The following is a 23,430-nucleotide window of genomic DNA, read 5'->3' on the forward strand; positions in this document are numbered from 1 at the left end:
CCCGATTCCTGGCCTCATGTTCTTTCTACCGTAGACTTCATTGACCAGACATTGTGAAAAACAAAAAGACCATGGAATCAGGCAGTGCACACAGAAAGGAAACCCAGGGAAATGTGGGTCTAGCAAGAAGTCTGTTAGAAAGTGCATCCCTGTGACCAAATATATTTAGAAAGTCGCCCCACCTCCCTGGAGGTGTTTTGCTTGATACATTTGAATAGGTTGAGCCATGAACTCACGGGCAATTGGGCTAAATCAGAAATTCAGCATAACCTGCAGAAACTCTATAAGATCATTCCATCAAGAAATAGCTTCAGTACAATGTGAGAAAAATAAGAATATAATGGAACAGATGCAGTGTTAATGAGAGGAAGAAAGGACTTAACTTTGCTTGAAAGGACCAGGGGAAAATAAATTGAAGCTGAATCTTAAAGGATGGGAAAGAGAAAAAAATAAAAAGTGAAGAAGAAAATCTGATATTCTAGGAAAAGTTATGGTATTCCTAGGTAAAGAGAGGAGTCGATGTTTGGGATCTGGGTGATAAATGCACAGTATGTGTGGCTGTGTTGGTGAGGACACCTGCCAGGTTCAAGCAGAGCTCCACAGGGGAGTCTGGTGGGAGAAGAACTTGGGAAGGCAGGGTAGGTAGGAACAGACAGTGTGCAATGCCTGGAGCTAGTGAAAGGGTCAGCTTGGGGATGGCTTCAGGTAAGAGGCAGAAGTGTCTGGGCATTATCCTGAGATAACACGGAGTCACTGCAGACTTCTGAGCAAGAAAATGCCCCAATTCCTTGTTTTATGACAATTAATCTCCAGGAATGGTGGGAGAAGAGAACCAGAAGAAAGGAGAGAGAAGACGGCAACAACCACCAGGATTAATCCATCAGCCTGTTACCACACAACCAAAATGAGAAGCAAAGATAATTAAATGTGGCCCCACCCCCCACACCAGCTTGAGTCCTCTTGGACTCATCCAGGGTCCCCTGAGACCTTGGGATCCACTCAAATGTCTGCATAGACTCTATGTACTTCGTGGCAGAGCTACCCATTGTCTGCTAAAACAATTCCCCCCCACTTTTTTTTTTTTTTTTGCAGTGCAATCATTAGCCAAAGGCATTGAAGAAACAAAATCATCAAACTAAGCCTAGGAGAATTCAAGTTCTACTGTTGAATACATTGATAATACATGTTCAAGGATGTCTACATTCTGTAGACCACTGCATGGCCATAAAAGCTACAGATACTGTTTTGTGCTTCATAAGACAGAACCCAGGTCCTCAAAGTAGCCTTTGTTTGGGAAACTCTAACCTGGCAAGATGTTTTCATCAGTTTACCAGCTAGCAAGATACAAGGTGAAACTTACCAATTGTCTGCTCAACCACTTGTGGAATAGAATAACAATGCCAATACCAGCAGCGAGTACTCAGTGCTTACACTGTAACCGACACAATCACACAATCATAATGACTTTACACCTATTAACATGTATTTGATTCTCACAATCTCTCTTTGTGGGAGGTAATATCTCCATTTTACAGATGAAGAAACTGAGAGTTAGAGAAGTTATCTGCCTAAGATCACATATCTAATAAGCAATGGAGACAGAATTTGAGCCAGGAGTCCTTAACCACTACATTGGTTCCTCAGCTCTGTGGTGAGTATCGTGAGAGACACAAAAGTAGTTGGTAGCTCCCTGATCATTTTCTCTCACACACCACTATGTTGAAACATTCAGACGCATTTAATCAGGAATTTCCCTCTGGTTCCAAACTTCCTGTTTGCTCTGAACGTTCAATGTCAATGGAGTCAGAATGCTACTTCTGATCTGGTCAGCAGTAACGTGGCTTCCTCAGAGGAATGTAAACTTGGCTTTTGTCCCAACCAGCTCTGTCTGCATTCACTCTTCCTCTCTCCTTTATCATGTCATAACGACTTCACCCCACATGGTCATCCGCAGGTGACACTGTATGAAAGGAGTTCGGGGTGAAGACAGTCCCATCTCCAAGTAAACCTAGGCCCGCCAAAAAGTGACTATCCCTCTATCCCTGAAAACTCCACAGTAATACTTAATATTCCTTTATCAGGAGGACAAGCCCTTCAATTACACAACATGGTAGAGGGATGAAATAAGTCTCATTACCAACATGCACATTTTTGAAGTCAGCTTTTTTGCTGAAGCAGATCATGCAAGCAACAGGGGGTGGGTGTAGGAGCTCATGAAGATGGTAGGTGCCAAAGGAGCCCATCAAGGAGGCTGAGGTACAAAAATGAGACTCCGTAGCATTCCAATGCAGGCATACCTCAGCTGTTCCAGCCCTGTTGGTCACTATCTCATGCATTTCTCAGCACTCACTCATCCTGCCCTATGGTCCCTAGGTGCTTGTAGTATTGAAATAATGCCAAGGAAAGACTCGCTCCCCTGAAATACTGCCTGACTCTGAGACCTAAGCCCTGTTCCTGGGCCCTTAGTTGGGCTCTGCACAGGGGCAAAGCCTCACATGTCCACCACCCTGATGACAGGGTGTCATCACTGCCGGGATATTGGCACCTCCCCATGCCTCACTGGGCCCCAAACAACTTACAGAGTCCTTTCCAGGTCTATCAACTCATTTAAAGCTTTCAATTTATGCCAGAACCGCAGGCCTGGCCATCTTATTTTGATATTTATTAGGAGCTCCATTTTTATCAGCTCCACATTTTACAGGAAACTGTGGCCATTTGCCCAGGGCTACACGGTTAGTAAGTGTCAATGCTGGGGCTGCAGCCTGGCTTCTCTGTATTCGTTTGCTAGGGCTGCCAGAGCCAGGCACACACTCTGTTGGGAACATCAGAAAAATATTTATTCCAGTTCTGGAGGCCCCAGATTGAGGATTGGTTTCTTCTGAGATCTCTCTTCAGCCTATAAATGGATTTTCTCCTAGGGTCTTCATGGTCTCCCTCTGTACATTTCTGTGTCCTAATCTTAAAAAAACACTGGTCATACTGGATTAGGGGTCACCCTTATGACCTTATTTTACCTTTTACCTCTTTAAAGACCCTATCTCCAAGTACAGCCACATTCTGAGGTACTAGGAATTAGGACTTCAACGCATGAATTTGGAGGGGACACAATTCAGTCCATAACATCCTCTGACTCCATAACCCTCCTCTCTCCCATTCATCCAACCAATATTTATAGAGCTTCCTAGGTGCCAAGGACTGTGCTCAGCACTTCTGAAAAATGTTTTCTGATGTAATTCTCCAAACAGTCCAGGGAGGTTTTCATTCCAATTCCCATGGTACAGTGAGGAAGATACACTTCAAACAGTTTAAGTATTCTGCTCAGGAAAACACATCAAAGATGCAGTATACGTGGGATCCAGTCCCAGTTCTCTGACTCCAACTCAGCGCTGTCTCCAACATACAACTTTGCTTCCCACGCGAGGCAGCAATGGGACAGGGTGACCTGACAGTGGTGGCAGCAGCGTGGGATCTGGCAGGATCTCCTTCTTTGGAAATATCATAAATCCCATGAATAATAACATAGGGTTACTGTGTGACGATTAAATGAGTAAATGGGTGCAAAGTGCTCAGAATAGAGTCTGGCTGGTAACGAAGCCTAAAATGAGTGTCTTGCTATCACTGTTGCTGTTGCTGCCACTACTGCTGTGGTAGTTATTATTTCCGTTATTATTTTTGACTTCTAGGTAAATAGGTAGCTCGAATGCTCACAAACTACTTTTTCTCCTTCCCCAAATTACACACAAAGGCCTAAACACACAAAGACGGGGGAAACAACAGAAGAAAGAACAGCAATGTAATTTTGGAAGCAGGAAAGCAAAGGGGTGAGTGGAAATGGTTCAGTAGACCTGAGAAAGAGCTGCATCCTGAGCCAGCAATGGGATAAGTAAAGGACAATCAAATTTACGCTGTAGAATCTCCCGTTTCCTGCTCTAACAAAGCTCAGGAATTTACAATAACCGTTACCTCTGGAGATGAGGGTGATGTAGATAAAGATCTGGTTGAAAAGCAACTAGAAACTCGGATTCTCTTCTTACTCTGCACACTCCCTTCTCTGCCTCAGAGATTTACTTTCTGGAGAAGAAAAACAGAAAGTCTCAAGGACCAGGGTGGAATCAGGGAGAGGGCAGACACCAGGGTACAGAACTAAAAATAGGGCAATTGGGTGGATATACGTATTTTGGGAGCTGGGCCCTCCAATGCTCTTCTCTCATTTGGCTCATCTGGCTGCCAAGCTCTGTCTCTTCAGGAAGGACTCTGGAAAAGTCTTCCCAAGGTAAACTGAGGCCTCCAAGAGAAAAAACTCTAAAAATACTGATTGTCAAAAGTTCCCCAAATAAGTGGCAAGTCAGATGATTCATGGTAGTGATGCCCAAGTTGACTACTCCAGAATCTGAATGATAATTCCATAAAGAAATAGGACATTTTCCTGAACTGAAGGACATGATTTTCTAAGTTAAAAAGGTTTACCCAGGGCCTAGTACAATGCATGAAAACAGGTCTATGACATAGCATTAACAAGTAATTAAACAAGATTCCAGGAAAAAGAAATAGGTCCATAAGAAGGATCAAGAATAAAACAGTGGATTTATTAATAGCAGCACTAGGAGCAGAAAGGCAATGGAACAACACCTTCACATTTTGAGTAAAAACAGTTTTCAGTCTAGAATACTACACCTATCCAAACTCTTTATCAAGTTTGAGAGTATGATAAAGATGGTTTTAGGTAAAGAAGGAAGGTCTCAAAAATTTACTTCCCATACTTTTCTTGGAAGGTACATCACCACCTCAAGAAAGTATATCAAGGAAGAGACAATGTGACATAAGAGAGGAGCTCTCACATGGGAGAGGCAAAGACACCTAGACAATAGTGAAGGGAGAGCCCAGAATGACAGGGACTGAGGACAAGTGTTAGGACTGGAGTAGTTTAGAAGGTTCAGGAGAAGTGTATCCAAGAATACTGATAGAATGATTGTTGCACCTCACCATCTTGAAGGGAGATGTGGACAAGAGAGCATCTGTATTAACTCCAGGGAAAACAAACAAAGAAAATGTATCGGAAAGGAAAAGCAATTATAGCTTTTCACAGTCATAACAATGTACACAATGTACATTCACGTAACCAAAATTACAGTAATCTCTGTTGAGAAGATGGGAGGTTTGGAAGATTATATGGATGTGATGAGGTGGAGGGTAGGTAGTAGGTAGGGCAGAGAACTAAATTCTCCCTTGCCTAGCGGAAAGTCACTAGATAATGCCTAAAATAAAATAAAAAAATAACATCACACCATGCTATTTAGTACAATGAGGTTTCACTTCATACTGCTAAAACAGCCATCATTAAAAAGTCTACAAATAATGAATGCTAGAAATGATGTGGAGAAAAGGGAACCCTCCTACGTTGTTGGTAGGAATGCAAATTGGTGCATTCCTGGAAAACTATACAGTCAGTTCAGTTGCCCAGTCATGTCTGACTCTTTGTGACACCATGGACTGCAGCATGCCAGGCTTCCCTGTCAATCACTAACCCCTAGAGCCTGCTCAAACTCATATCCATCGAGTTGGTGATGCCATCCAACCAGCTCATCCTCTGCCATCCCCTTCTACACCTGCCTTCAATCTTTCCAAGCATCAGGGTCTTTTCCAGTGAGTCAGTTCTTTGCACCAGATAGCCAAAGTGCTGGAGTTTCAGCTTCAACATCAGTCCTTCCAATGACTATTCAGGACTGATATCCTTTAGGATTGACTGGTTGGTTCTCTTTGCCGTCCAAGGGACTCTCAAGAGTCTTCTTCAACACCATATTTCAAAAGCATCAATTCTTTGGCACTCAGCTTTCTTGATATTTCAACTCTCACATCCATATATGACTACTGGAAAAACCATTGTCATCAAAGTAATGTCTTTGCTTTTTAATATGCTGTCTAGGTTGGTCATAGATTTTCTTCCAAGGAGCAAGTGTCTTTTAATTTCATGCCTGCAGTCACCATCTGCAGTGATTTTGGAACCCCCAAAAATAAAGTCTCTCACTGTTTCCATTGTTTCCTCATCTATTTGCTATGAAGTGATGGGACCAGATGCCATGATCTTAGATTTCTGAATACTGAGTTTTAAGCCAACTTTTTCACTTCCTCTTTCACTTTCCTCAAGAGGTTCTTTGGTTCTTCTTCACTTTCTGCCATAAGGGTGGTATCATTTTTGTATCTGAAGTTATTGATATTTCTCCTAGAAATCTTGATTCCAGCTTGTGCTTCATCCAGCCTGGCATTTTGCATAATATACTATGCAGATAAGTTAAATAAGCAGGGTGACAATATACAGCCTTGACCTACTCCTTTCCCAATTTCAAACCAGTCTGTTGTTCCATGCCTGGTTCTAACTGTTGCTTTTTGACCTGCATACAGATTTCTCAGGAGGCAGGTCAGGTGGTCTGCTCTTCCTGTCTCTTGAAGAATTTTTCATAGTTTGTTGTGATCCACACAGTCAAAGGCTTTGGCATAGTCAATAAAGCAGAAATAGATGTTTTTCTGGAATTCTCTTGCTTTTTTGATGATCCAATGGATGTTGGCAATTTGATCTCTGTTTCCTCTGCCTTTTCTAAAACCAGCTTGAACATCTGGAAGTTCATGGTTCACATACTATTGAAGCCTGGCTTGGAGAATTTTGAGCATCACTTTGCTAGTATGTGAGATGAGTGCAAATGTGCAGTAGTTTGAACATTCTTTGGCATTGCCTTTCTTCGGGATTGGAATGAAAATTGACCTTTTCCAGTCCTGTGGCCACTGCTGAGTTTTCCAAATTTGCTGGCATATTGAATGCAGCACTTTCACAGCATCATCTTTCAGGATTTGAAATGACTCAACTGGAATTTCATCACGTCCACTAGGTTTGTTTGTAGTGATGCTTCCTAAGGCCCACTTGACTATGCATTCCAGGATGTCTGGCTCTAGGTGAGTGATCACACCATCATGGTTCTCTGCATCATGAAGATCTTTTAAATATAGTTCTTCTGTGTATTCTTGCCACCTCTTCTTAATATCTTCTGCTTCTGTTCGGTCCATACCACTTCTGTCTTTTATTGTGCTAATCTTTTCATGAAATGACTCATTAGAAAAGACCTTGTTGCTGGGAAAGATTGAAGGCACGAGGAGAAGGGAACGATAGAGGATAAGAAGGTTGGATGGCATCACTGACTCGATGGACATGAGTTTGAGTAGCTCTGGGAGTTGGTGATGGACAGGGAAGCCTGGCATGCTGCAGTCCATGCGGTTACAAAGAGTTGGACATGACTGAGTGACTGAACTGGAACTTGCATGAAATATACCCTTGGTATCTCCAGTTTTCTTGAAGAGATCTCTAGTCTTTCCTATTCTGTTGTTTTCCTCTATTTCTTTGCATTGATCACTGAGGAAGGCTTTCTTACCTCTCCTTGCTATTCTTTGGGCAAGAATCCCTTAGATACTACTGTGGACAGGAATCCCTTAGAAGAAACGGAATTGTCCTCATAGTCAACAAAAGAGTCTGAAATGCACTACTTGGGTGCACTCTCAAAAATGACAGAATGCTCTCTGTTTCCAAGGAAAACCATTCAATATCACAGTAATCCAAGTCTATGCTCTGACCAGTAATGCTGAAAGATGAAGTTGAATGGTTCTATGAAGACCTATAAGACCTTCTAGAACTAACTTCCAAAAAAGATGTTCTTCTCATCATAGGGGACTGGAATGCAAAAGTAGGAAGTCAAGAGATACCTGGAGTAATAGGCAAATTGGCTTTGGAGTACAAAATGAAGCAGGGCAAAAGCTAACAGAGTTTTGCCAAGAGAACGCACTGGTCATAGCAAACACACTCTTCCAACAACACAAGAGACGAATCTACACATGGACACCACCAAATCATCAATACTGAAATCTGATTGATTATATTCTTTGCAGCCAAAGATGGAGAAACTCTATACACTCAGCAAAAACAAGACCAGGAGATGACTGTGGCTCAGATCATGAACTCCTTATTGCCAAATTCAGACTTAAATTGAAGAAAGCAGGGAAAAACCACTGGACAATTCAGGTATGACCTAAATCCCTTATGATTACAAAGTGGAAGTGAAAAATAGATTCAAGGGATTAGATCTGATAGAGTACCTGAAGAGAACTAAGGACAGAGATTTGTGATATTGTACAGGAGGCAGTGATCAAGACCATCCCCAAGAAAAAGAAATGCAAAAAGGCAAAATGGTTGTCTGAGGAGGTCTTACAAATAGGTGAGAAAAGAAGAAAGGCTAAAGGCAAAGGAGAAAAGGAAAGATGTACCCATTTGAATGCAGAGTTCCAAAGAATAGCAAGGAGAGATAAGAAAGCCTTCCTTAGTGATCAATGCAAAGAAATAGAGGAAAACTGTACAGCGGTTCTTTAAAAACTAAAAATAGAGTTACCATATGCTCTAACAATCCCACACTTAAGCACATGTATGCAGAAAAGTCTAATTCAAAAAGATACATAAACTCCAATGTTCATAGCAACACAATTCATAATAGTCAAAGCATGGAAGCAACTTAAATTCCATCAACAGATAAATAGATAAAGACCATGTGGTACATGTCTAACACATACACACACACACACACACACTAGAATATTCAGTTCAGTTCAGTTCAATTCAGTCACTCAGTCGTGTCCGACTCTTTGCGACCCCATGAATCACAGCACGCCAGGCCTCCCTGTCCATCACCAGCTCCCGGAGTTCACTCAAACTCATGTCCATCGAGTTGGTGATGCCATCCATCCATCTCATTCTCTGTCGTCCTCGTCTCCTCCCACCCCCAATCCCTCTCAGCATCAGAGTCTTTTCCAGTGAGTCAACTCGTCGCATGAGGTGGCCAAAGTATTGCAGTTTCAGCTTTAGCATCAGTCCTTCCAATGAACACCCAGGATTGATCTTCTTTAGAATGGACTGGTTGGATCTCCTTGAAGTCCAAGGGACTCTCAAGAGTCTTCTCCAGCACCATAGTTCAAAAGCATCCATTCTCCGGCGATCAGCTTTCTTCACAGTCCAACTCTCACATCCATACATGACCACGGGAAAAACCATAGCATTGACTAGATGGATCTTTGTTGGCAAAGTAATGTCTCTGCTTTTTAATATGCTATCTAAGTTGGTCATAACTTTCCTTCTAAGGAGTAAGTATCTTTTAATTTCCTGTCTGCAATCAACATCTGCAGTGATTTTGGAACCCAAAAAAATAAAGTCTGACACTGCTTCCACTAGAATATTACTTGGTCATAAAAAAGAATGAAATCATGCCATTTGCAGCAACATGGATGGCCAAGAGATCATCAGACTAAGTGAAGTAAGCCAGACAGAGAAAGAAAAATATCATATGACATCACTTATATGTGAAATCTAAGTTATGATACAAATGAATTCATTTACAAAACAGAAGTAGACTCACAGACAGAAAACAAATTTATGGTTACCAAAGGGAAAAGGGGTTGAAGATAGGATAAATTAGGAGTTTGGGATTAGCAGATACAAACTATTATATTTAAAATATGTAAACAACAAGGTCCTACTGTAAAGCACAGGGAAGTATATTTAATATCCTGTAGTAAAGCATGATAGAAAAGAATATGGAAAAGACCAAATATATATATTTGGTCACTTTGAATCACTTTGCATATACCAGAATCCAATCAGCTATAAGAAAGGAAAAAAACTCTTTTATTTAGAAATACTAGAAGCGTAAGCTAAAAGAATTGCAAGTGGGTATCTTTGTGGAAGGGGAAATTGTTGGAGAGGAAGGGCAGAAAACATATTTTCATTTCTTTAAGCACCTGGTCGCACAGTCGGACATGACAGAAGTGACTTAGCAGCAGCAGCAGCAGCAGAACTATTTGAATCTTTATGTATATCTCTGATTAAAATAACATCTAAGCTTTATAACACCTCACTGTGTAAACTTGAGTAAGTTACTACCTGGTTTCGGTTTCCAAGTTCTGTATCTATAAAACTGAGTTGGATGAGATAACCTCTGAGGTCCCCCTTGATCTAACATTCACACCATGATTCCTGCCACGGGAATTGATATCATCTCATTACCTACTCACCCTTAGATCCTTAGGAGTTTTACACTAGAGCATTAAAGTATCATTTTCTACAATGGGTGGGAGAATGTTGACAGCTGAGAACAGTGCTCAGTGGGGACAAAGATCCCCACGAGATTTTCCAAGGGCCAGGTTTTAGAAGACTGAGATGGAAAGAAGAAGGGATCTCCCCAATCCCTCCCCATCCTCTGTTTTGTATGAACATTAGCTACATTGGAAACATACTGAAAGAAGATGAGACTCTAAATATTAGACCTTCCAGTTATTAACATAGCCTTTAACCAGAGACCTTCATCTCAGGAAACACCTACCTGTGGCCACGGCAGGAAAGGTTTCCAAGGATCAAGGCAGGCTATCATTCCCCAAAATAGGCCCACAATCTCCCCCATAGACCACCAGGAAGGCAAGACTACAGAGCACATCACAACTCTGTGTGCATTTCCTGGGTAGGCCCCGCTTGGACAGCATAGTCAGAGACCTCTGTCTCCAGCTCTTTCTAGGGAAATCCTTCCCAAGTTCCTCCTTTTGGGCTTCATCCACCAGCCCTGGAGAGGACTAGATATTTCACACTCAGGCTTATCTGAGTCTGAATTAAATCTTTGTTCCCTGCTCTTAGTTCTTCACTGACTTTTATAAACATTGTCATCAACACGAAAAAATTTTCTAAGCACCTCTTGAGTAGAGTGACCGAGACAGGGCCAAAGGAGAAACGACCTCTCCTCTCCTCCTGTCCACTATGGCCTCCCAGTTCTGGCTTCAGGCGTAGATCAGCTCCTGGTGGGTGATGGTGATGACTCACTGAGGACTGACAATCTTGGAGAATCAAAGGAGAAGGAGAGCTTTGTAACTTACAACTTCCTCTCCTGCTGGTTAAAGACCAAATTTTAGTGCTCAATGTGACAATAGTTAATCATCAATGATACCTGACGTAAATTCTTCATCATTTCCCCTTCTTTTCATATCCTTCACTCTTACTTGTACAGTTCAACTTGTCATGGCCACAGTCAATTACCTCAGACAGGAGACAAGGCAGGTATTATCTGAACCTCACATGGAAGCCACTCATAAAGAAATCCAATCATTTGCTCAAGAATTTTTGAAGGATTCTCTAGCAGCTCTTCATCTGTTTTGCCCTGGATGGTTATGAGGTTGGTGAAGAGAAAACTGATTTCACTTTTCTGTTAAAATTTTGATTTTTCCTATGACTATTACTTCTGTAATTTAAAAACACGGGAATCTAGTTTTATAAAAACAAAGGAAAGAATTCATTCTTCTAGTGTTAAGACACTTGGCCAGAGGGGCAGAAGCCATGTTCTTTACCACCCTCTGCCGCGGTAACTATGTCTGTGGAAGAAGATGCCTTTTTGTCTGCCAAGCCTCTGGTTCACTTCCTAGGGCCCCCACTGCCCTCTGTGTCTGAGGCGGATCCCCTCCTCTCGCTTCCTTGTCCCACGGACAGATGAGTATCCTGAGACTCAGCTGCTGTCCTGAGCAGCTCAGAGGAAAACAGATAAGCTCTGAGCATGGTGCACAGTAGGAGAAAGTTCCCTACATCAAATTTCAGAAGAAAGTCTGCCCCTCAAAACTTCCCCCTTCAAGGTGTGTGTGAAGGCATAAGGGAGGAGAAGAAATGCTTAAAAGCCACAGTTAGGAAGTGTGGACCCACAGTGAGCAAATACCCGCCCCACCGCGGCACACAGAGGATTCGCAGGAATGCTGAGAGAGGAAACAGAGACAGTGCCCTGTGCCACCCACGTGGGGAACCCGGCCAGAGAGACCCAGAGTAAAGCAGCCTGCCTGGCAGCCTGCACTCACCTTTCAGTGTGAGCCCTTGGCCAGAGGAACAACTTCTTCCCTTAGTTCCGGAACCCTGGCCAATTAGCTACTAATTAGTTTGCGTATAACTTCCAGCAGGAAGGCTGGAAAATTCTATCTCAACTTTGGCAATGAGTTTCCTCCTACAAAATTTAGTCTTGCCAACCTCCCAGATAAACCCTTGCACCACTCAAAATATGGTTGCCATCTAGGCTTCACAGGCAAACAGGCAGAGACATGTATCATACAGCCCTTGTGCCGGCAGCTTCAAACAAAGAAGCATGGGAAAGAGAGATCACGTGGTCCTAATTTATCTATGAAATGAGACACATGCAGGAATGGGGCAATTCAGGGTCATGGAAGAAAAACTATATGTTCCAACAGATGCTTCCAACACAGACTTTCAAAAGTGCACAGGTATGAGGTGGAAGATGGTGACTGCAGCCATGAAATTAAAAGACACTTACTCCTTGGAAGGAAAGTTATGACCAACCTAGATAGCATATTAAAAAGCTGAGACATTACTTTGCCAACGAAGGTCCATCTAGTCAAGGCTATGGTTTTTCCAGAAGTCATGTACGGATGTGAGAGTTAGACCATAAAGAAAGCTGAGTCCTGAAGAATTGATGCTTTTGAACTGTGATGTTGGAGAAGACTCTTGAGAGTCCCTTGGACTGCAAGGAGATCCAACCAGTCCATCCTAAAGGAGATCAGTCCTGGCTGTTCATTAGAAGGACTGATGTTGAAGCTGAAACTCCAATACTTTGGCCACCTGATGCAAAGAACTGACTCATTTGAAAATACCCTGATGCTGGGAAATACTGAACAAAAAATAAGCATCCACCCCCAAGAATTAAAAAAGAGCAGAGTAAAGTCTTAGGTACTGGAAGACATGTAAACAGAAAGGAGGGATAGGAATTAAGTAGAAGAAAAGAATTAGGGGGCAACTGACCAGGAAAACCTAAAGCTGATTATTTGAGAGAACATGTAAAAAAGATAAGTTTCTGACAAGATCCAATACTTTGGCCACCTGATGCGAAGAACTGACTCATTTGAAAAGACCCTGATGCTGGGAAAGATTGAAGGCAGTAGGAGAAGGGGACGACAGAGGATGAGATGGTTGGATGGCATCACCGACTCAATGGACATGAGTTTGGATAAACTCTGGGAGTGGGTGATGGGCAGGGAGGCCTGGCCTGCTGCAGTCCATGGGGTTGCCAAAGAGCTGGACACGACTGAACGACTGAACTGAACTAATGAGGTAGCAAACCAGCTGGACTGCAGGGTTCTGGAGCATCAGAGATGAAAACAAGTATTTAGTGAACACTTACTACAAGCAGCATAATAACCTAGGCCGGCTAGGTAAGCACGTCTCCATGGAGTTCTCAATCACAGAATAGGTACCTTAAGTAAAAATACAAGGCTGACAAAGGGAACTGGCTTGAACCAGAAAGATGCTGTTGCCCAAGGGAGGCATGATCCCCATGACAGGCTGAGTGGTCAGGGTAGCCTCCCAGAGCAGGGGCATCTTACACAGTCCTGAAGGCAGAACAGAACTTTTCTATACCTGTGGTCCCCAAGTCACCTGAGGAATTCTATTTAAGAAAGTACAGATTCCTGAATCCCATACCAGACCTAATGAGTCAAAGACTCTAGGAATGTTACCCTGGAATTGCTTTTCTTTAAGAAAAAAATTATGATTATTACAACACATTTAAAACACAAAAGCAGACATAATAGTGAACCCCCGTGTACCCAACACCCAGTCTCAGCAATCATCAACTCATGGCCATTCTTTCCCCATCTATATTCTGATCTAGTCCCCTCATTTAGTATTCTGGAATCTACCTATTTTTTTTTTAAACCAGGGACCATGGATGTGACCTGATGTGACCTAGGAGCCCCTCACTGAGCAAGATACAGATTGGGAACAAGGGAATTCTAGGGATGGTGGAGACAAGGACTTGGAGAAATGAAAGAGAAAGGCATTTGGGGGAGAATGGTCTCATCTGGAGGGCATAGAGGGTGGGCTACACAGTTGGCAGAATAGTGATAAGGATCAAAAGATCATTGGGGGCCACCAGGGCCCTTTTAGCATGCATGGTGTCTTTGTGAGAAGCAAAAAAAGGGGTCTCCTCTAGGTAGAAAAGCATCTCTTCCTCAGGCTGAAGCCAGATGTACTAGCAGAGCAGGCCTGGGTGCCAGCTCCCACTCACCGTCTGGGCCCCTCCCTCCCGTGCCACACCCAAGTCACGCAGCTGTGCACAGCAGCCCCAGGGCCAGGGCTGATGGATTCTGATGGCCAGCAAAAGGGGCTGTGCTTTATCTAGTAAAGGTAGAAGGATGCTAAGAAGGGTACCATGTGACCACCAGCCTGTACTTTGAAAGAGCACTGGGCTACAATGGAGAGGTAAGTAGACAAGATAGGAGGGAGAAAAGCAAGAGGCAGTGAGGACTCAGGTCAGTAAACTCTTGCAAGAAGGTAGAAAGAAGGTAGAAAGCCTTGGAGATCATCTTGAGAGAGCAGTCTTGTGCAGGGATCTGGAGAGAACTGGGAGCTGGAGAGAGTGATATGGGAGTCTCAGGCACACAGGTGTCATTAAGAGACAGGCAACTGCTGAAATTGCTCAGGGAGAGTATTTAGGGATGAAGGCCCTGGGAAAAACCAGTATTTAGAGGATGGGGGTTGGAGGGGAGAAGAACCAGGCCACGTTATATAGAGATTAAGGAGAAATGGCCAGGGAAGTAGAAAGGAGAGAAAGAGAGGGGACAAGTATGACTCACAAAAGTCACTGGAACCAAAGTATTCACAGGTGAGGTGAGAGGCAAGCATTCATCTAGGGAAGCAGGAAGGAAAAGAAACTAGAAATGTTAGGAAAAGTCAAGTTTTGGAGTACCAGGAATGACTAGTAAAGAGTATGGACTTGGACTTGACGGGACCATGACAAGTGTCATGACGTAGAGTAGGAGCCTGCTGATCAGTTACACTTCCTAAGTCTGTCACTTACCGAATACGGCCTTGGGCAAATTATTGGGTTGGCCAAAAAGCTTGTTCGGGTTTTTCTGTAAGATGTTATGGAAAAACCGGAACAAGCCTTTTCCCACCCACTATTTAAGGGGAATCTCTGAATCTCTGCTGGTAAACTATGGGTGATTATACCCACTCTGATAGGGAGTGGATAGGGATGATACCTCACTGAATGACAATTCTTCTAGTCACTGGCTCCTAGGAGTGCATGCCTTGTAATATGGGTGATATTTTCACATATCTAATGCCAGTATCTCTAACTAGTCAGCAAGCTGCTTTGGAGGCAGAGATTAGGAATTTAAACTGAAGCCAAGGGTTATTTCTTATTCATTCACTATGTGCAAGATAATAAGAGGATGTAAAATAAGAAGGTCAAAGGTTAATAAAGAAGCAGCTGTGGTCCTAAGGGAGAGGGCATGACATTCCCAAATTACAAATAAAGTAGTGGATGGAGAGACTTGCTCTGGCTGGTGGGACCAGGCTTCCCACAGGCAGGCAGTACTGCATGAGGTTTCTGGGCTGGAAAGAGGAGGACAGAAGACCTAAGAACCTTGGGGTCCCAGGTGGTGCTAGTGGTAAAGAACCTGCCTGCCAAGGCAGGATATGTAAAAGATTCAGGTTTGATTCCTGGGTCAGGAAGATACCCTGGAGTAGGTCATGGCAACCCACTCCAGTATTCTTGCCTGGAGAATTCCATGGAGAGAGGAGCCTGACAGGCTGCAGCCCATAGCATCACACAGAGTCGGCCATGACTGAAGCTACTTAGCACACACACATGCAAGAACCTTGGTAGGTTCAAGAGATCATGGGAAGTGAGGTGTACTGGGCTGTAGTAGACACAACCTAAGGTGACCCCCAATGTTTCACACTCTGGTATAATCCCATAGCCCCTTCCCCTGTGTATGGTGGAGATGCTGTGACTTACCTCCAACCAAAACAATATGGAAAAGGATGTGACATCACTCGCAATTATAAGACATAGGGCAAGGGCCAAGAGATTTGCAGGCATAATTAAGGTCCCTAAATGATTTGACTTTGAGTTAAAAGGGAGATTAGCCTGGGTGGGCCCAATCTAATCAAGTGATCCTTTTTAAAGAGGGTCCAGGCCTCCCTGAAGTTAGAGACTCAAAGCAGGAAAGGCTTTCATTCCTGCTGACCATGAGGAAGCCACGTGTCTTCTCTATTTGCAAGGAAATGAATTCTGCCCATAACCATGTGAGCCTGGAAGATGAGCTCAAACTTCAACAAGAAAGCAGCCTGGCTGACACCTTGATCACAGCAGAGAGACCTAGGTACGCTGTGCCTAGACTTCTGCCCTGTGGAAACTGTGAAATAATCAATGCTTTAAGCCACTGCATTTGTGGTCATTTGTTACGCAGTAATCGGAAACAAATATGTGGACTTGTGACGTGGAGGACCATAATAGCAGGCTATGGGCTTTGTTATGCAGGCCATAGGGAACCACTGGCTATTTTTGAGCACAGGGACTTAAGGAAGCTGAGGGTTGGTTTCAGAACCCCTTGGAGAACATTTTGTTTTAGTCAGGGCATTGCTCCCAGGAGTGGGGCCAGTGAAGTTCTGGTGAGGGATTAGTTTTGGGTTGAATCAAGCCAGCTATTCTTCAACCCAATTGAAAGAAAAAGGAGGAAGCAAAATCTAAGTAAAGAAATTGACGATCATTGAAAAAAACCTGAAGGAACTTTAGTGTCCTTGTTGCTAATTATAAATATTTACTCCTCCCAGAATTCCTAACCTCACAGAAGAGCCTGCGTAAGTAGTACTGCTCTCTTACTGGAAAATTAGTGTGTGTGTGTGTGTGTGACAAGGCAATAACAAGGGACTGGATGATCTGCAGAGAGTCACTTCCTGTTAGATACTGTCTAGTTCCCCTCCCCTCTTCCCTCCTAGATCATAAACCCTGAGACCCCCCAAGGAACTCCTCCTTCTCTGATTCTATCTGCTGGAGACAACTAAGCCAAACAAACTCAGGAAGTGGCAAGAGGTTGGGAAGGGGAGGAAGTTCATGGCACAGAAGGAAAAAGTACAGAGAATGCCCTGATGTTCAAGGAAGAGGGTTGGAGTGGCGGGGGGGGCGGGGGGAGAGAGAAATGAAGGTCACCCCAAGGTTACTTGGCACCGGGCCTTTAAAACGTCCTGCTTAAGCTTTCAATCAAAACTGGCACAAACAGCATATCAGATCTCCCGGGGCTATTCAAATATTAACATTTACAGTGAATAACAGCCCCCCAAAAAGCCCTCTGTAAGCAAATCGAAACAAACAACTAATTTAAAGCGAGTTGCTAAGAGACCAATTGGGTGGAAGCCAAAGTCAGTTCAAGCATCCGGAGAACTCTCTCTTTTTTCACTTTTGGGGAAGAGAGGAGGTGAGGAGAGGTACCTGTAGATGACTCCATGTTGGTGGAGGAACATGAGAGCTGATGTAACCTCTGCAGCATAGAACCGGGAACGAGGCTCATCGAATTTTCGGGAGCGCTGAATCTGGAACATGAGGTCCCCACCATTCACATACTCCATGACGAAAAAGAGGCGGTCCTGAAGGGAGAGGAGAAAATGTCATTTAGTGAGTCCATTGCAGCTGCCCACACAGGCCAGTGAATGTACAGTGAGTTCAAAGTAACGGAACCAGGACTCAAGCCGGGGCAGGGTGCACAGGTGGGGGGAATTCTAGTAGCACATGTTCCAGAGAGAAGACAAGGAATTAGGGTATGAAGTGTTATTCTAAGATCTTCGTCTAGCTTTCACAGGAACCAGCATGGTTTAGTGGGAGGAATCTAAGATTGTCAGAAAGAAGACCTGAATCTCTGTCTAATTTCTGTTACAACCTTGAGGTGTGACCTTGGACAAGTTTCTGTCTCTTTGGAGGCTCCAGTTATTTCTGTCTGTGTGGTAGGTTACATCATGGCTGCCTCAAAGATATCCCAGTCCTAATCCCTTAATGTGTAAATGTTACCTGAGATGGCAAAAAAGAACTTAACAGTTGTGATGAAGTTTAGGATCTTGAGTTGGGGAGATTATTTTGGATCACCAGGGTGGGCCTTAAATGCAGTCACAAATGTCCTTATAAGAGGGAGGTAGAGGGAGATTTGAGAAGGGAGGAGAAAGCAGTAGAGATTTGCAAAGGGAGGAGAAAACAGTGTGACCAAGGAAGCAGAGATTAGAATGAAGTGGCCACAAGCCAAAGAAGGTGGTGTGCCAGAAGCTGGAAGAGGCAGGGAAGGTTCTGTCCTAGAGCCTCTGGAGGGAGCATGGCTCCATCAGCACTTGGACTCTGGCTCAGTGACACTGGTCTCAGACATCTGACCTCCAGAAATGTGAGAGGAGAGATTTCTGTTATTTTAAACCACCAAGTTTGTGGTGATTTGCTAAGGCAGTCCTGGAACCTAAAACACAACAACATGGACTAATGAGTTGGTAAGACCACCTCGCATGGAGGGGGCCACGTCTCACTTTGGAGAATGCTCCCTTTGGGATCTCCACCTTGGTGTGCTTCCTATGGATTTTGCCTTCAAGAAGGGCCAAACCATAATCACATCTCATCGGGAGTGGTGTCTTCTTATCTGTATATCACGATGATGTGGGAAGAAGAGGGACTGAAATTCACTTTTTGTACAGTTTCTTGACTACTATTTCCTGAGCCTGTAAAGTGTGGGGTGCTGTGCTGGGCAGGAGGCAAAAAGTTGTAAGCCATCACTGTCCTGAATGTTGGGGGGTGGGGTTATAAGCCTTAAACATAAGGCTTATGATCCAGGGGCAGAGATGGGAAATGTGTACAATGATGAAAACTAAATAGGACCAGAGTGCCTTAAAGATATTTGGTGCTAAAAGGATTAGGAGAAAGGGGAACTCTCTGAACTGGGGGTCCATGGAGGATTCTAGAAGGAGATAGGCCCTCCCTGAGAGGAGGAGGAGAAGGGGGAGGCACCAACAAATACCAGGACATGGGAACAGAGTGACAGTGCTTGGGGACCAGTAAACTGACCAGGTCAGCCAGGGAGGAAGGTCCATGAAGCAAAGAGGAAGCAGTGAGGTTTGAGAGGCCAGAGGGTCAGAGTACATTCTTAACATATAGACACAGTCTCAGCAAAGCTGCTAGGAGGATGTCAGCATACTACATTTGATTAAAATTAGTAGAATCATTTCAATTAAGACTGAGTAAAAATCACAGTTAGCAAAGGCTAATAGAGTTTTGCCAAGAAAACACACTGGTCATAGCAAACACCCTCTTTCAACAACACAAGAGAAGACTCTACACATGGACATCACCAGTTGGTAAACACCAAAATCAGATTGATTATATTCTTTGCAGCCAAAGATGGAGAAGCTCTATACAGTCAGCAAGACCAGGAGCTGACTGTGGCTCAGATCATGAACTCCTTATTGCCAAATTCAAACTTAAATTGAAGAAAGTAGGGAAAACCATTCAGGTATGACCTAAATCAAATCCGTTATGATTATACAGTGGAAGTGAAAAATAGATTCAAAGGATTAGATCTGATAGACAGAGTGCCTCAAGAACTACGAACAGAGGTTCATGACATTGTACAGGAGGCAGTGATCAACAACATGCCCAAGAAAAAGAAATGCAAAAAGGCAAAATGGCTGTCTGAGGAGGCCTTACAAATAGCTGTGAAAAGAAGAGAAGCGAAGGCAAAGGAGGAAAGGGAAGATACACCCGTTTGAATGCAGAGTTCCAAAGAATAGCAAGGAGAGACAAAAAAGCCTTCCTTGGTGATCAATGCAAAGAAATACAGGAAAACAACAGAATGGGAAAGATTAGAGATCTCTTCAAGAAAATCAGAGACATCAAAGGAACATTTCATGCAAAGATGGGCACAATAAAGGACAGAAATGGTATGGACCTAACAGAAGCAGAAGATATTAAGAAGGAGTGGCAAGAATACACAGAAGAACTATACAAAAAAGATCTTTACGACCCAGATAATCACAATGGTGTGATCACTCACCTAGAGCCAGACATCCTGGAATGCATAGTCAAGCTGACCTTAAGAAGCATCGCTACAAACAAAGCTAGTAGAGGTGATGGAATTCCAGTTGAGCTATTTCAAATCCTGAAAGATGATGCTGTGAAAGTGCTGCACTCAATATGCCAGCAAATTTGGAAAACGCAGCAGTGCCCACAGGACTGGAAAAGGTCAGTTTTCATTCCAATCCCAAAGAAAGGCAATGCCAAAGAATGTTCAAACTACTGCACAATTGCACTCATCTCACACGCTAACAAAGTGATGCTCAAAATTCTCGAAGCCAGGCTTCAACAGTACGTGAACTGTGAACTTCCAGATTTTCAAGCTGGTTTTAGAAAAGGCAGAGGAAACAGAGATCTAATTGCCAGCATCTGCTGGATCATGGAAAAAGCAAGAGAATTCCAGAAAAACATCTACTTCTGCTTTATTGACTACACCAAAACTTTTGACTGTGTGGATCACAACAGACTGTGGAAAATTCTTCAAGAGACAGGAATAGCAGACCACTTGACCTGCCTCCTGAGAAATCTGTTTGCAGGTCAAGAAGCAACAGTTAGAACTGGACATGGAACAACAGACTGGTTCCAAATAGGAAAAGGAGTACGTCAAGCTGTATATTGTCACCCTGCTTATTTTACTTATATGCAGAGTAAATCACGAGGAACGCTGGGCTGAAAGAAGTACAAGCTGGAATCAAGACTGTCGGGAGAAATATCAATAACCTCAAATATGCAGATGACACCACTCTTTTTTTTTCCTTTCTTTTTTTTTTTAATTGGAGGCTAATTATTTCACAATACAATATTGGTTGGTTTTGCCATACACTGACATGAATCCGCCCCGGGTGTACATGAGTTCCCCCTCCTGAACCCCCCTCCCACCTCCCTCCTCCCCTTATCCTCCCTCTGGGTCATCCCCGTGCACCAGCCCTGAGCATCCTGTATCATGCGTCGAACCTGGACTGGTGATTTGTTTCACATATGATAATATACATGTTTCAATGCCATTTTCCCAAATCATGCCACCCTTGCCCTCTCCCACAGAGTCCAAAAGACTGTTCTATATACCAGTGTCTCTTTTGCTGTCTCATATACAGGGTTATCATTACAAATTTATCATCTTTCTAAATTCCATATATATGAGTTAATATACTGTATTGGTGTTTTTCTTTCTGGCTTACTTCACTCTGTATAATAGGCTCCAGTTTCATCCACCTCATTAGAATGGATTCAAATGCATTCTTTTTAATGGATAAGTAATACTCCATTGTGTATATGTACCAAAGCTTTCTTATCCATTCGTCTGCAGATGGACATCTAGGTTGCTTCCACGTCCTTGCTATTATAACAGTGCTGTGATGAACATTGGAGTACATGTGTCTCTTTCAATTCTGGTTTCCTTGGTGTGTATGCCCAGAAGGGTGATTGCTGGATCATATGGAAGTTCTATTTCCAGTTTTTTAAGGAATCTCCACACTGTTCTCCATAGTGGCTGTACTAGTTTGCATTCCCACCAACAGTGTAAGAGGGTTCCCTTCTCTCCACATCCTCTCCAGCATTTATTGCATGTAGACTTTTGGAGAGCAGCCATTCTGACTGGTGTGAAATGGTATCTCATTGTGGTTTTGATTTGCATTTCTCTGATTATGAGGGATGTTGAGCATCTTTTCATGTGTTTGTTAGCCATCTATATGTCTTCTTTGGAGAAATGTCTGTTTAGTTCTTTGGCCCATTTGTTGATTGGGTTGTTTATTTTTCTGGAATTGAGCTGCAGGAGTTGCTTGTATATTTTTGAGATTAATTCTTTGTCAGTTGCTTCATTTGCTATTATTTTCTCCCATTCTGAAGGCTGTCTTTTCACCTTGCTTATAGTTTCCTTTGCTGTGCAGAAGCTTTTAATTTTAATTAGGTCCTTTTTATTTTTGCTTTTATTTCCAATATTCTGGGAGGTGGGCCATGGAGGATCCTGCTATGATATATGTCAGAGAGTGTTTTGCCTATGTTCTCCTCTAGGAGATTTATAGTTTCTGGTCTTACATTTAGATCTTTAATCCATTTTGAGTTTATTTTTGTGTATGGTGTTAGGAAGTGTTCTAGTTTCATTCTTTTACAAGTGGTTGACCAGTTTTCCCAGCACCACTTGTTAAAGAGACTGTCTTTTCTCCATTTTATATTCTTGCCTCCTTTGTCAAAGATAAGGTAGATGATATCACTCTTATGAGAGAAAGTGAAGAGGAACTAAAGAGTCTCCTGATGAAAGTGAGAGAGTCAAAAAGTTGGCTTAAAACTCAACATTCAGAAAACTAAGATCATGGCATCCAGTCCCATCAGTTCATGGCAAATAGATGGGGAAGCAGTGGAAACAGCAGCTGACTTTCTTTTGGGGGGCTCCAAAATCACTGCAGATGGTGACTACAGCCATGACATTATTAAAAGATGCTTGCTCCTTGGAAGAAAAGTTATGACCAACCTAGACAGCTTATTAAAAAGCAGACATTACTTTGCAACAAAGGTCCATCTAATCAAAGCTATGGTTTTTCCAGTGGTCATGTATGGATGTGGAGTTGGACTGTAAAGAAAACTGAGCATCAAAGAATTGATGTTTTTGAACTGTGGTGTTGGAGAAGTCCCTTGGACTTGAGAAGTCCCTTGGACTGAAAGGAGATCCAACCAGTCCATCCTAAAGGAAATCAGTCCTAAATATTCATTGGAAGGACAGATGCTGAAGTTGAAACCCCAATACTTTGGCCAGCTGATGCGAAGAACTGACTCATTTGAAAAGACCCTGATGCTGGGAAAGATTGAAGGTGGGAGGATAAGGGGAAGACAGAGGATGAGATGGTTGGATGGCATCACTGATTCAATGGACATGAGTTTGAGTAAACTCCGGGAGTGGATGATGGACAGGGAGGCCTGGCGTACCGCAGTCCATGGGGTTGCAAAGAGTCAGATAAAACTGAGTGACTGAACTGAACTGAAAAATCACAATAATGTTTTATTCATGGAGCAACCTTGACCACATATCTACTTTATAATTGGCATCTCTTTTAAACTAAGTCATCCTTAAGAATTATTATAAATTCAGACTACCTTCTCTCCCCACCACAACCTCCAGAATTATTCAAGCTTTACTGGTATTCACATAGCGCCTAAGAGCTAGCTTTTCTTCCATTTGTCTTGACCTTTCCCTTCAAAACCTGCCTTGTTTTCTCCCCCAGGTCCAACTGGGTACTCAGAAATGTTCAGATCATCTATTCAATGATCATTCGATGATCAGTGTTCATTCGATCATCTATTCCCCATTTCAAATGATCAAGCCAGTGCCAACCCAATGAAACCAGAATTTCTGAGGGTGGACTCTGGCAATAGTAGTTCTCAAAGCTCCTTATGTGATTACAGTGGGCAGCCAGGGTTAAGAAACACTCTCCCATCTGTTGCTGCCAAGGTGAGATATAGGGATCATATGTTACTAGGGTTTTCCTCTTTTTCA

General features: G+C 43.1%; 1 protein-coding gene across 2 annotated transcripts in view; it reads right to left on the reverse strand.

Annotated features, from left to right (window-relative positions):
- PRKCE (protein kinase C epsilon) overlaps positions 1-23,430 on the reverse strand; it is a 568,938-nt gene that overhangs the window by 78,295 nt on the left and 467,213 nt on the right. For both annotated transcript variants that reach the window (XM_088841505.1, XM_088841506.1), the window contains exon 12: positions 17,337-17,491. In XM_088841505.1, coding sequence (XP_088697631.1) covers positions 17,337-17,491 — 155 coding nt within the window. The remainder of the gene's footprint in view (positions 1-17,336; positions 17,492-23,430) is intronic.

Source organism: Moschus berezovskii, chromosome 11 (assembly GCF_049115385.1).
Source record: "Moschus berezovskii isolate FMDL1 chromosome 11, NW_MosBer_1.0, whole genome shotgun sequence".
In the NCBI taxonomy this organism is placed as follows: domain Eukaryota; kingdom Metazoa; phylum Chordata; class Mammalia; order Artiodactyla; family Moschidae; genus Moschus; species Moschus berezovskii.